We start from the raw sequence: 13,416 nt of genomic DNA, 5'->3' as shown, positions 1-13,416 counted from the left end.
CGGATGGGGGTGAGTCCGCTTGCTGAACTGCCGTCTGGACAGCCAGGGCACGGCACGTCCTGGACGCCCACGGGAAGGGAGTTATTTATTTATGTATTAAGATGCGTGGGCAGTACGTTTATCGAGAGTTTGGCTTGCAGCTAGTAGGTAACCTGGTGTACCATCATCAAACCCATCATTACACACGAGGGGATAACGCCGAGCCGCCGCACACCGATAGATTCAATGTGTGCACTGCTATCTCCTGGCCGCAACAACTGGCATTCCCAGGCAGTTTCCCATCTACATACAAATCAGACTCAACCCTGCCTAGCTTCCGTGAGCTGATGAGATCAGGCACATCTATGGAAATGTGTCCACAGTAAAAAAACAAATGTCTGACCCCCATCATCACTCAACTGAGTCATTTGCCTCCCGTGGATCTGTGACACTCAAGAGCAGGCAAACCCACCGAGTTACCACCAGCACACACACACACACAAAGATGCCCTGCGTCGTCCACGCAGACTGTTGGGGAAAGGCCTGCAAGCGAGCACCTATTAAGGCTGGCACGGCTCACAAGGGGGTGTGTGTAGTTAGCACCACGCCCGGCCGCCTTTGTCTTCCCAATGCTGATGTTTACACATGGCAACAGGTATTTAAGGCCGAGTCCATCCAGGGGTAGCCCAGGACCGGTTCAGATACTCGTCGCAGATATTGGCCGTGAGCGGGAATGGAACTTTGGTCGCCGGGTTCATAGCGCATTGCGCTAACCACCACATTAAGGCTCCCCACTATGTACACACAAAGACAAAGATCCCTCGTACAGCCGTAACAATCTTTTGGGGCCAGTGCTGTTAGCGAGCACCTATGAATGCCAGCACAGTACATGAGGTGGGTGGTCAGCACGACGCCCGACCGCCTTTGTCTCCCCAGCGGCGACGTTTCCACACCGCACCAGGTACTTATTTGAGGCTGAGTCGACATAGGGGAGGACTAGGACCGGTTCAAATATTTTCCACTTATTAGTCGAAGTCGCCGAGTGTATAGCGCAGCGCGTTAACCACTGCGCCACCGCTTTTATTTTGTAAAATGTGATGTATAATAATTATATCGGAGCGCTTCGAAGCCTCGGGAATAAATACATGTGCGGAAGTAAAATCCACACGCACACGTGTTGTTGAGGTCGCCACGTGTGTTTCTCGTACAGCCATCGCTGGGACTGGTAACATGGGCACGAGGTCCGTGGAAACAAACACCAACCACCGACAGCGACCGTCATTACCACCTCGCGTGCCACCCCCACCCCGCGGGCAACCCCCACCCCGCGTGCCACCCCCACGCCCCCCCCCCCACCTGCACAACCGAGCGGCTGGCTCTAAATTCCACTTCGAGACTCGAGCAGCAATCGGACTGCATCGAAACCTTCTGCACCCCCCCCGCCCGCCAAACATGCACATGGCAGCTCCACGTGCCGCACGCACTTTGTGTGCCGGCTCCGGTAGCACCTCCCTGTACAGCCAGGGCCGGCCCCCAGGGTACGGCGAATCAGAGCGACCGCCCCGGGCCCCGCGCTTTGGCAGAGGGGGGGGGCATTTTGACGTCATGGTGTCAGATGTAAGAATTCTGGTTTGGTTTGAAGGCGTCGGGGGCCCACACGGAGCGAGTCGCCCTGCACCCCCCCCTGCCCCCAACCCATGGACTGCCCTGTGCACAGCCCTCAGATCCCCAGGTAATCATTCATTCCACTGGCACATCCGAGCCGAGCCAGTACGATGGGGGGGGGGGGGGCTCACACGGTATGGGTGGTTTAACCACCGGGAGCTATTTGTAGTGCCGGGCCGAAAGCCAAAACCGTCACAAGAAGACGTCCGAATCCGGCCCCTGGACAAACACAGCCGGGGAGCTGCGCTAATGACGCGCTCGTTGCGAGCGACATCAGCCATCATCTAGACGCGACTCGCTCGCTGCGTGTGTCATGAACGGCACGGCTCGGCTACTCCCGTGGGTGGAGGGTAAACAAATGAAACCGGCACCGGCTCTGTACGGCCACGGCCGCTGCTCGTCGGTTGTTCAGCGGACAAAGAGGCGACGGAGAGAGCCCCTGAAGCAAAGTGAGCCCGAGGGCTTTTGCCAGAAAGCCTGAGGGCAGCATTTGGCATGGCCTGGGAGCCCCCCAGATGGAAGCTTTGATAGGGCCCTCATTTTCCAAAACGTGCACCGCCCTCCGACCCCCCCCCTCCATCCCGGCTTGAGCTACTTAATGGGAGACACATCGCGACGGAGCCGCCTGTGGTTAAGTCGGCTCCTCGTTGCTCCGTGCTGCGTCCGGTACCCCCCCCCCGAAGCTGCAGGGGGTCCCCGGCGGATGAGACGTTTTGCTGACGGCAGGAAAAGCTGCAGGCGCTGTACCGCCCCGGACGCACGCCGTGGAAACTGTCGCTGTGGCGGAGACGGAATTAACGCCCCAGTCCCCCGCCGAAATTAAGGTCGCCGCCCGGTGTGCTCAGCAATAACCCCAGCACCTGCCGGGCGGGCGCAACCAAACGCAGGCGGCTCGCGTCGCCACCCGCGCTCACCGTTTGTTTGTTAATCCCGTCGAGGGCAACGGGGGGGAAAAAAACAACAATCTCCCCGTTCCGGTAGCGAAAGCGTGACCCCCCCCCCCCCGCGCACGCCGCATTGCGGTGGAGCGACGGGGGCCGGCAGCGGGAGGGCCGGGGTTCGCGCAGCACGGCGAGAGCGTGGGTGTGGAACGTCGGCGCGGCGTCGTCGTCGTAGACGAAGAAGCGCCGGCGGTGGATGAAATTAAATTAGCGCACACGCACACAAAAAATGAAATAAATTCCGTTGGCCTTCCCAATTAAAACGCACAAACGAGAACGCTTTCCGAGAAACGCCCAAGCGCTCCATCTCTCACCCCAGGGGGGGACGCGTTAACGCGCGAAAATGTTGACGTTTCAGTATCCACGGCTGCGGGGTTTTTTTCTCTCTCTCTCCCTTTCCTTTACCCATTCGTTCATTTGCGTGTTTATTCTTCCCTCCCAGGGACGCAAGCACCGACTTGTGGGCACAGTCATTATTTTCGCGTAATTACGCGGATAAGCACATTCATTCTGCCGCAGGGACTTTACAATTCACCTGCACGAGGGTCAGAGGAAGGGGCGGCGTTCATTGCACGCGTCCGGGGCGTTGTGTGTTTTGATTACTTGGTTCAGCGAGAGGGGAGAGGGATTTCGGTGCTGTAGTTAATAGCCCCCGATGCCTCGTTTTTACGGCCAGTGGGAAGTCTACCGGCCACGCGCCGATTCCGTGCCGCCAGTCACGAGCAGCGTAGCTTCGAGAGCTCGTAGGGGACGCGGCCCCAGCGCCTGGCGCTGTCCGTAGTGCTGATCTTGGGGCCTTTCCTTGGCCAGCGAAGACGGATTCCCATCGGTCACGGCAAGCAAGGCACGAGTTGAAACGGAGGACGATCGGTAGATGAGCTCTTGGCAACTGATAAGAGCCAGGTGTTGAGCACCACCTAGCACTGACCAGCGTGGTGAGGTATGGTCAAATAACCCTCGTGACCTAAAGGCATGAGGATGTCTTCATGCAGCAACGAGGATGTAAAGGATGCTACATTACATTATTCCAATCAAGAAGTCAAACTGATTTCCTGCTCAAATGAGAACCGAGGCATTGGTGTTCATCTTCTGTTCACAGCCCTGAGCCACTGGTGGAAATTCCACATTCCCATGGCAGGGGCAAGTCTATCGAGAGGACAACCACCGTTGACTTCCCGAGAACAAGGGGTACTCGTGTTATCAACCCCACAGGGATGATGAAGAGACAAGTCAACCGCTAATCAGGACTTTAACCCGCTCTATTATTCCAAACCACGCAGTGGTGTCGTGGAAACATTTGTTTTCGAGAATGTTCAGTGTTTTTAAAACGTCGTCTGTAGACCGAACGTTTCATTGCCCACAGAAAACACGACGCACGCACTCGCCGACAAACAGCTGACACGCAATTTTATTCCGTTTTGAAACCTTTGAACATTCTCGTTCCGTTAATTAAAATAACCACGGCGATATTACTCCACGCGCCGTCAAGATACATTGCAGAGGTTGGAAAGCGTATTAGTATTTTCCACCGCCGTTACAATACAATATCAAAGTGTAAATCTTCACCGTTAGCGGCAAGTAGTTACGCTAAACCTGTTAATCTAATTGCCTTTTTTTCTTTTGCTCGCAACGAGAATTAATGCTTCACCGTTCTTCCAGTCGCAGCCACTGTGAACACGCAATCATTTCTCCATCAAATTACGCAAAGGAAGGTTGGCCTCGGATTGCAAATTCGTAAGCGGCTAATTTGGAGCGCGTTCCACATTTAAAGTCGTCAAACAGCCACACGTTGACGAGCGACACAGCCCATGAGCCAGAGCAGAATTCGGTACCAACTAAGGCGGACAAAGACCTTCGTCGTACCAATTTATTTACACGGCTAATCGGAACGAATTAATTGAGAGGACACTCATTTCAGATGGCTATTGCCATCGGTCACTGTCAATGGGCCACGGAAAGAAATTAGAACCGCTAAATTTACGTGGGCTGCCTGGTACTGACAAGAGAACGATACCTGCGAACAAAAATAACGAAAACCGCGCTATCAACATGAGAAAGTTACAAAAAAAGAAGATGACGCAAGCAGCGATCGCCGCTGCGCCGTTACAATCGGGCCGGCGAGACAAACGGCCTTTTCCCAAAGCACGCACCCCGAGCCTTGTGCCGCAAAGACCTCCGCAGACGCGGCAAGGCAGCACCAACAGGGAAAAGTAGATAAAGAAAGAACAACTCCCGAAAATAAACCGCAAGGCCATCTCCGGTTATCGCCGTTGGCTGGCGGCTCACGGTGAAACGCGGGGCGCTGCGTGGGTATCGGCGACTCGAGCACCCGCGCGCGTCGCTTGACATCGGCGTGCGGCAAAACACCGCGGCCCGATCGTCGTCCGCACCCTCCCCCCACCGTCCCTTGCTCGATGGCTGCGGTGTCCTCGCAACGATGATGTCGAGGTCAGCGATGGGGTCATCGACTCCTCTTGCTCCTCCTCCTCCTTCGACAGTTACTCCTTCAGCTGCGGGCAGAATGACATCGTCATGGTCTGTCCGCTGCTGGATGAAGGCCTCACAACCAAGCCACTGCGCAGTGCCACTGCAGCGTCAGCAACTAGGCACTACCCGTAGGCGAGTGTTTCTCTATCGGGGAGCAGTGGTAGATCCAAGGGGGGTGGGATGGGGGGGGGGGGGCGATTCATCCTCACCCCCTACCCCCCCCCCCCACCCCACCCCCTTGAGACCCAGAAATGTTTTAATTCTATTGATATTTGGCAGTGAAAACACACGGAGTGTTATTCTTTTAATATTTATTAATGCAGAGCTCTATTTAAACAGCTTAAAATTTCAGGGCTGTCCCCCTCCCTCACCCTCCCCCTAGTGCCCGCCCATCCCCCCGCCCCAGGGCAGATTCTAGACCAGTCTGCTACGTAGCTGAGTATATACCTGGAAAGCATCGTGCTTAAAAGATTGCGATTTAACATAACACCAAGTTGCTGTGGTGCCAACCGTCGCGAACTACCAAAGCAGCTTTCCCATCAAACGTTCGTCTTCAAATCATCGCCATTCCCACCGCTCCCAGCCCTCCCGTTTCGCCTCCACGTGGAGACAACGCCGGCGTTCTGGGGACGCGGGAAGGGAGGCAGCGTGGCGGTGAGGCTCGTGTCTCGCAGACTAGCAGCCTGGGTTCGATTCCCGACTCTAGCCGTTCTGTGTGCCAGGTTGTGTGGTTCCCCTCCCCACTGTTATGCATGGGGTTGCCTCCAGATTCTCTGGTTTCCTCCTCCCATCGCTAAAACAAAAAACCAGACGCACAATGTAACTCGTATTTAGATGCGCTTCTGCGGCCGTCTGGAACGCTCTTCCTTCCGATATTAAGAAGTCACTGGAGCTGTGCGCTTTTAAATCATCTAGATTGAATACTAATTTCTTCAGAACTGCTTTTTTACGTTTGGGTGTGTTGTCCTTCCCCACACCTCCGATTTGCACGGGATGGCATCGTACTGTGCCAATGATTTTCAACAGACATACAAACAACATCCCGATGCCGCAAAATTTACCTGCACATTACTAGATTGGGATTGCACTTAGCGGCAATTCCGTCCCCAAATGCCAAACAGCTGGCAATGCTTCGGGGTTAAAACAGCGGAATAATAAAAACGCAACAATCTCAACAGTTGTCTTGAAATAAATTTCGCCCTTCAGCGTCTTCGCGACTCCCTTCACGCAGGACGGACGCCGACGATCCTGAGAGGCCGCACGGCGAGCGACGAGCGACCGTTCTTCCTTAACCAACTGCCCCGTTTGAATTCCTCTGTGCAAAAAACGCAACAACAAAAAAAGCAAAGCTGCAGCTATTTCCTCTCCGACACTTCTTTGATATTTCCACGCTGATACGTCAAACGCCTCGTTATTTAATCACTCTGCTGCGATTAAAAATTCTCCGGCGGTTTTTATTTAGCCACGGCATGCTAATGACGGATGTATTTCACGCGGTAATGCCTCCAACGCCCTTGTTTTTGCAAAATACCACTTTCTGGCTCTAATCTTAAACATTATGAATGCCCACTTAGAGTTTCTTTATCGCTACACTTAATCTCGCACGCGGCGAGCGACGGCACGATCCTTCCCGGGGCAAAAAGTTTCCCATCGCTCATGCACACAATGACAAACTACGCCAGGTGCTCACATAGCTCGATAAGCAGATTATAATCGTCAACGGGGCGTGGATGACGATCACATTAATGACGCGAGCAGTTTGCTGTAGGGGTTCAACAGCATTTCGAATCGGGCAGGCCAACCCTGGTTAATACTGCGGGAACGTTAACCGTACTACAGAAGGATACTGCTGCATCTAAGCCCAAAGGGTGACCGACGTAGGAATAAGAAACAGGTTTCCTACAGAAGAAGACGGCCTGATGATGATGATGATGCAGGCAGTGATGAAAAGAAAACTGGCACTCTTTGAAAACATATGCAGAAGGATGGCCAACAACAGGAAAATTAAGTGTGTTGTTGTTCAGAAAAACGTAAGGAACCGGAAATGAAGGAAGACCGAACAGAGAATGGCATGGCCATGACATCATAAGACATTGGTACCAGAAAGATCAATTTCAAGATCACACTCAGCATCGGCACGACCCTCCATGGACCTGCCCCTGCCTACCTCTCATCTCACTCTACTCCCCTCCACGCACTCTCCTACCTCTCCCTTCTCATCTCACTCTACTGCCCTCCACGCACTCTCCTACCTCTCCCCTCTCATCTCACTCGACTCCCCTCTACGCACTCTCCTACCTCTTCCCTCTCATCTCACTCGACTCCCCTCTACGCACTCTCCTACCTCTTCCCTCTCATCTCACTCGACTCCCCTCTACGCACTCTCCTACCTCTCGCTCGACTCCCCCCATGCTCTCTCTCTTCTCCAGCAACGAATGCTATCTGTTGAAGCCGCCCACGAATAAACCTTCTCTCTGTGGGAGGTCTCTGCTTCTCCTCTGTTGCCCCCACAGTCTGGAACTCCCTTCCCCCAGCTATCCGTGCTGTCGACTCCCTGCCCCTGTTCAAGTTCGGGCTCAAGGCCTCACTGATCTCCTCCTCTGCCTGTGGCCTACCGCCCCTCTACGTAATAAGCGCGGCCCCGCTGTTTCTGTCTGGCACCTTGAGATGCCCGTTGCATGCAGACGCTAGTTATATAAATCCACGTTGCATCGTTTGTCATACACAGAACTTTGCTCTTTAGGCACACTGCTCTGTTGCTTTTCATTATCGAGTTAAGAATTATTCATTATTGAGCCCAAGTGCACTCCCACACGCCCTCATATGCCGCTATTTCAGTCTAATTCAGTCTGTTTTCCCCTTTTCAGCGATTCGGCCGACGTTCGATATCAGTTCAAGGCACACACATTCCAGTCGCGTCCCTCCAAACCACATTTCCACTCGTCGGGCGACCTTGTCATACGCCACTCGTAAATCGATCTTCAGCCTAACTCTGCAAATTTCTAAATTGGGCTCTTTTGAGCGGCCAAGGAGACGGAATGCGGACATCCGTACGGACGTCCCCCACGGAGACGGAGCCATGGAATCGGCTCCTCGTGTGTGGCGGGCGCCGGGAGGACTGTCCCATTGCGCGATCGTGAGAGATCACGGTGGACTGAGGGTGTCCTTCATCCAGCAGTGGATGGACCATGGCTGACGATGATTTCCCGCAGTCAATTTCATCACATATTTGAAACGGTTATAATTTTCTCGCTCATATTTATGCCCCTGATTCTCCAATCCGATTGCTGGAAGGGATAATGGTTGTCAGTTGAGACGTGTCAGAATAGCAATTGGATTTATCACACCTGATGATGACGATGTTAACGATATAACAACAAGAACAAAAGCAGTCAACGTTGCATGAACAAAGCGATTAAAAGCCTCGACAATTCACAGCAACACATTTGCCCGGCATCTCATCTCAAACTTTCGAAGAGTGCCCCCCCCACCCTACCAAGTGGCAGCTGACCCTGTGTGACACAGGGTGTCATTATCCTCCAGCAAGTTTCAATACAAGAAGAGGTTTTCCTCTTCTTTCTGGCAACAAAACAGCTGTGTTAAGATGTTAAAACACCAAACTGAAACCTTTTACAAGGAATCATGTCTGCATTAACCACAATGCTTGTGGTCAGAATGCAAACAAAAAACACTCTGATAATATATGCACTGTCTTTGAAACTGATTGGTCCACACCAGAGACAGCTTTCTTTGGAGCCTAGTCTCAAAACGCTGTTAGACCAGAGGACGCCAAAAGGCCAAAAACCGATTCTCATACTTTGTTACTGGCAAAGGAGGTCCCAGGAAGTAACAATACAATAACTACTTTGAGGGGGGGGTTTCACGGCAGAGGGGTGCAGGAGCGGGTGGCGATCGCTCCCCACACCCCAATGGGCACGTCGCAAAAATTGTCGTCATCCCACCTGTCCGTCCTGCGCCAGGCGCAGCGGCGGGCACACCATGTGGAAGCGTGGCACGGTGGCGGTGAACACGGCCTCGGGGTTGCCGAGCTGGTGGAAGGTGTAGTAGCCCTCCATGTCGCCGGAGCTCGTCGTGAAAGTGGTGCAGCTCGTGTACTCGTGCCGGCTGCCCGGCCGCAGCGTCGGAAACTCGCCTGTGGGTGGGGCGGGGTGGGGGGCAGGGGGAGAGAGGATGCGGCATCAGCTGGTACAACATCAGCTGGTGCAACATCAGCTGGTGCAACATCAGCTGGTGCAACGTCAGTGGTGCAACATCAGCTGGTGCAACATCAGCTGGTGCAACATCAGCTGGTGCAACATCAGGTGGTGCAACATCAGCTGGTGCAACATCAGTGGTGCAACATCAGCTGGTGCAACATCAGCTGGTGCAACATCAGTGGTGCAACATCAGCTGGTGCAACATCAGCTGGTGCAACATCAGTGGTGCAACATCAGCTGGTGCAACATCAGCTGGTGCAACATCAGTGGTGCAACATCAGCTGGTGCAACATCAGCTGGTGCAACATCAGTGGTGCAACATCAGCTGGTGCAACATCAGCTGGTGCAACATCAGCTGGTGCAATATCAGCTGGTGCAACATCAGCTGGTGCAACATCAGTGGTGCAACATCAGCTGGTGCAACATCAGCTGGTGCAACATCAGCTGGTGTAACATCAGCTGGTGCAACATCAGTGGTGCAACATCAGCTGGTGCAACATCAGCTGGTGCAACATCAGTGGTGCAACATCAGCTGGTGCAACATCAGTGATGCAACATCAGCTGGTGCAACATCAGCTGGTGCAACATCAGCTGATGCAACATCAGCTGGTGCAACATCAGCTGGTGCAACATCAGCTGGTGCAACATCAGCTGGTGCAACATCAGCTGGTGCAACATCAGCTGGTGCAACATCAGTGGTGCAACATCAGCTGGTGCAACATCAGCTGGTGCAACATCAGTGGTGCAACATCAGCTGGTGCAACATCAGCTGGTGCAACGTCAGTGGTGCAACATCAGCTGGTGCAACATCAGTGATGCAACATCAGCTGGTGCAACATCAGCTGGTGCAATATCAGCTGGTGCAACATCAGCTGGTGCAACATCAGCTGGTGCAACATCAGCTGGTGCAATATCAGCTGGTGCAACATCAGCTGGTGTAACATCAGCTGGTGCAACATCAGTGGTGCAACATCAGCTGATGCAACATCAGCTGGTGCAACATCAGTGGTGCAACATCAGTGGTGCAACATCAGCTGGTGCAACATCAGTGATGCAACATCAGCTGGTGCAACATCAGCTGGTGCAACATCAGCTGATGCAACATCAGCTGGTGCAACATCAGCTGGTGCAACATCAGCTGGTGCAACATCAGCTGGTGCAACATCAGCTGGTGCAACATCAGCTGATGCAACATCAGCTGGTGCAACATCAGCTGGTGCAACATCAGCTGGTGCAACATCAGCTGATGCAACATCAGCTGGTGCAACATCAGCTGGTGCAATATCAGCTGGTGCAACATCAGCTGGTGCAACATCAGCTGGTGCAACATCAGCTGGTGCAACATCAGCTGGTGCAACATCAGCTGGTGCAATATCAGCTGGTGCAACATCAGCTGGTGCAACATCAGCTGGTGCAACATCAGCTGATGCAACATCAGCTGGTGCAACATCAGCTGGTGCAACATCAGCTGGTGCAACATCAGCTGATGCAACATCAGCTGGTGCAACATCAGCTGGTGCAATATCAGCTGGTGCAACATCAGCTGGTGCAACATCAGCTGGTGCAACATCAGCTGGTGCAACATCAGCTGATGCAACATCAGCTGGTGCAACATCAGCTGGTGCAACATCAGCTGGTGCAACATCAGCTGGTGCAACATCAGCTGGTGCAACATCAGCTGGTGCAACATCAGCTGATGCAACATCAGCTGGTGCAACATCAGCTGGTGCAACATCAGCTGGCCTCTATGCAGGCGCCGAGTTCGATTCCCGGCCACAGCTACCATCAGCTTGTGTTGGTGGAGTTTGCGTGTCTCTCTCCCCGTGGTCGCGTGGATATTTCGCTGGGTCCTCTGGTTTTCTCCTCCGCATTTAGAATGAACGTCACGTGTTGAGAGTATTTGGCTGCTATAAATGTCCACATTGATAAGCCACTTTGTTGCACTATCATTTGTGGCCAGGTCGGTTCTAAAGCTATATAGCTCAGTGGGCCTAATCTGGCAAAATAAAAAATAGCTTAATAGTTTAAGTGACGTTGGAACTGGGCCTGTTGGCTGGGATCTGGCTGCACTGGACGGCGTGGTGATCGTGGTCCAATGGGGAAAATAATCCCGTCACATTTTTCATTAAAAAAGTACGTTCATTTATTTACGATTGTTTTAATATGAAAGATGTAAACAATACTGGCCTTACTACTACCAATACCAGTTGACGTAGGATTTGGCAAGGGGGACTACTCATTGGTCTGGTGCAGCGGAGGCAATGATACATAGAGAAGCCGGGTCCACGGTAACAACGAGAGTAATTCATTATTTGAATCAATCGATCTGCAGTTCGCTTTATGTCTCGACTGAATCCGTCGTGCGCCGGCTGACAACGAGTCGTTTTTTTTTTCTGCGTTCCGACTTTTGTTCTGCGACTCGAGCGACGACGCTCGGCGCGGCGGTGATCGGCACGTGGGTCTCACGCAGCGTCCTGAGCACCGCCGCACTTTTTGCCGGCGACTGTTTCTCCCTCTTCGCCGCTGGTGCGTGAAACACAACAAAAAACCAAGCTGCAGAAAGCGCCCGGTGGGAAGGCCGAGCGGCGATGTTCAATTAATTTAGAGCTCCGCTTTGTAACGTGCACGTACAAGGAATTGGGCCGCGGCCCGGGCGAGTGGTAAACATTCGTTTCAGCCGAACGGTATTATTTTACTTATTTACGGGAATCATAGGAGAGAATGATCCAATTAATGACGTGGCCGCTATGGCTTTTTGTTACTTACGTTGTGCGGATTTGGCACGCGAGTTTTCAGGTGTGAGCAAAATGTAGAGGTTCAGGTCAGAATGCGGTTTGCTGGATAATAGTGGGTGGGTCGATGCGTAGATTCAACGATCAATATCGAATCTTATGCTCGTAATACACGCATCGAGCAGCAAGCGTAAGAACGTTCGCACGCGCAGTCGCTAAATGGGTTCACGTGGCTCCTACGGCCAGTTGAGGCTGCTGCAATACATCATCATCAGCCACCATCGGTCCACTGCTGGATGAAGGCCTCCCTCCTCACACCACGCCTAAAAATCCTGTGATGCACCGATCAATCTGCCTCCAGCATTCACGCTGATATCATCGCTCCATCTCCCCGACGGACGTTCCTGTCTCGCATGCGTTCCATAGCTATGCCGCCACTCCGCTATTATTCCTGACCATCGTCCATTCCCCCTTCTCGCCATGGGATGTGTCCTGCCCAAGCCTCGCTCTTTGTAAACGTATTGCAAGTCATGCGATATTTTTACTTTCCTCCGTGCCATGTTGCTTGACGACTCTCCAATGTGCTCTCCGGTCGCGCCGCGCGCAAGCCCTTCGTCTAGCTCCACGGGTTGGGAAGGTCGACTCGGCAGCTGCCAGCGCGTGTACGCAAGTACGTACGTACGTACGTTCAAACTTATTTTGCACCGCACGTAGCCAACTGTGTTAACCGGAGGCACGTGGCAGCCAAACGTCGGATCGACGGCACTGCGGAACGAACCGAAACCACGGCGGGAGAGCAGCGGCGGTAAGACCCGACGCGGCAGTGGCGTCGTTGAAGATGATCCGCGCATCGTGGTGACGCACGGATCATCAGGCGCTGACGCGACTCGCGTGACTTTCGCAGCCCAACGGCGGCGCGTGGCGTCGTCCCCTCGTTGATCTTGACGTGTGCCATCCGCCACTCGTTGTGAATTCGTCTGCCTCGACCACAGACGGTCGCCCCCTGCACTGCCCGCCGCGTAAATAAACGCAGCGAGCCGGTTAATCACCAGTTGATTACGGAGTAAACCAGGAGCGATTTCAAAATACCAAGCTAAAATATGATACCCATGGAGAGCGAGTTCATTGCTTCGACTTTTCTTGCTAGGACCATATTTGCCCTGGACTCCCATCCGAGTTAATTATTTTTCTTTCTCCCCAATCAGTCGCACAGATTTGCAAGTAGAGCATGATAATAAAATAAAGTGAGAAAGATATAAAGAAAAAAAAGGCTGGTCCCAAGATGTAGGCGAGCTGCAACCGATCGCCGTGAAAGACGACGAATGAAAGGAACAAAGCGCGACAAAGTGAAACCGAGAGCTCAAAGGGGCCAGGACGGGTGGCAAAAACCCACAC

At 53.1% G+C, this 13,416-nt stretch overlaps 1 protein-coding gene across 3 annotated transcripts in view; it reads right to left on the bottom strand.

Annotated features, from left to right (window-relative positions):
- Positions 1 to 3,983: 3,983 nt before the first annotated feature.
- Positions 3,984 to 13,416, bottom strand: part of FBXO3 (F-box protein 3) — a 119,266-nt gene continuing 109,833 nt past the window's right edge. For 2 of the 3 annotated variants that reach the window (XM_078863794.1, XM_078863796.1), the window contains 2 exons: positions 9,035 to 9,225; positions 5,484 to 6,387 (listed from right to left, as the gene is read on the bottom strand). In XM_078863794.1, the coding sequence (XP_078719920.1) occupies positions 6,361 to 6,387; positions 9,035 to 9,225 (218 nt within the window). In that variant the 3' untranslated portion in view covers positions 5,484 to 6,360. Of the gene's footprint in view, positions 5,096 to 5,483; positions 6,388 to 9,034; positions 9,226 to 13,416 lie in introns of those variants that run through there. The other variant, XM_078863795.1, reaches the window with a different exon arrangement.

The sequence above is a fragment of the Lampetra fluviatilis genome, chromosome 16 (assembly GCF_964198595.1).
Source record: "Lampetra fluviatilis chromosome 16, kcLamFluv1.1, whole genome shotgun sequence".
Classification (NCBI taxonomy): domain Eukaryota; kingdom Metazoa; phylum Chordata; class Hyperoartia; order Petromyzontiformes; family Petromyzontidae; genus Lampetra; species Lampetra fluviatilis.
This window is presented reverse-complemented; position numbering and strand designations above follow the sequence as displayed.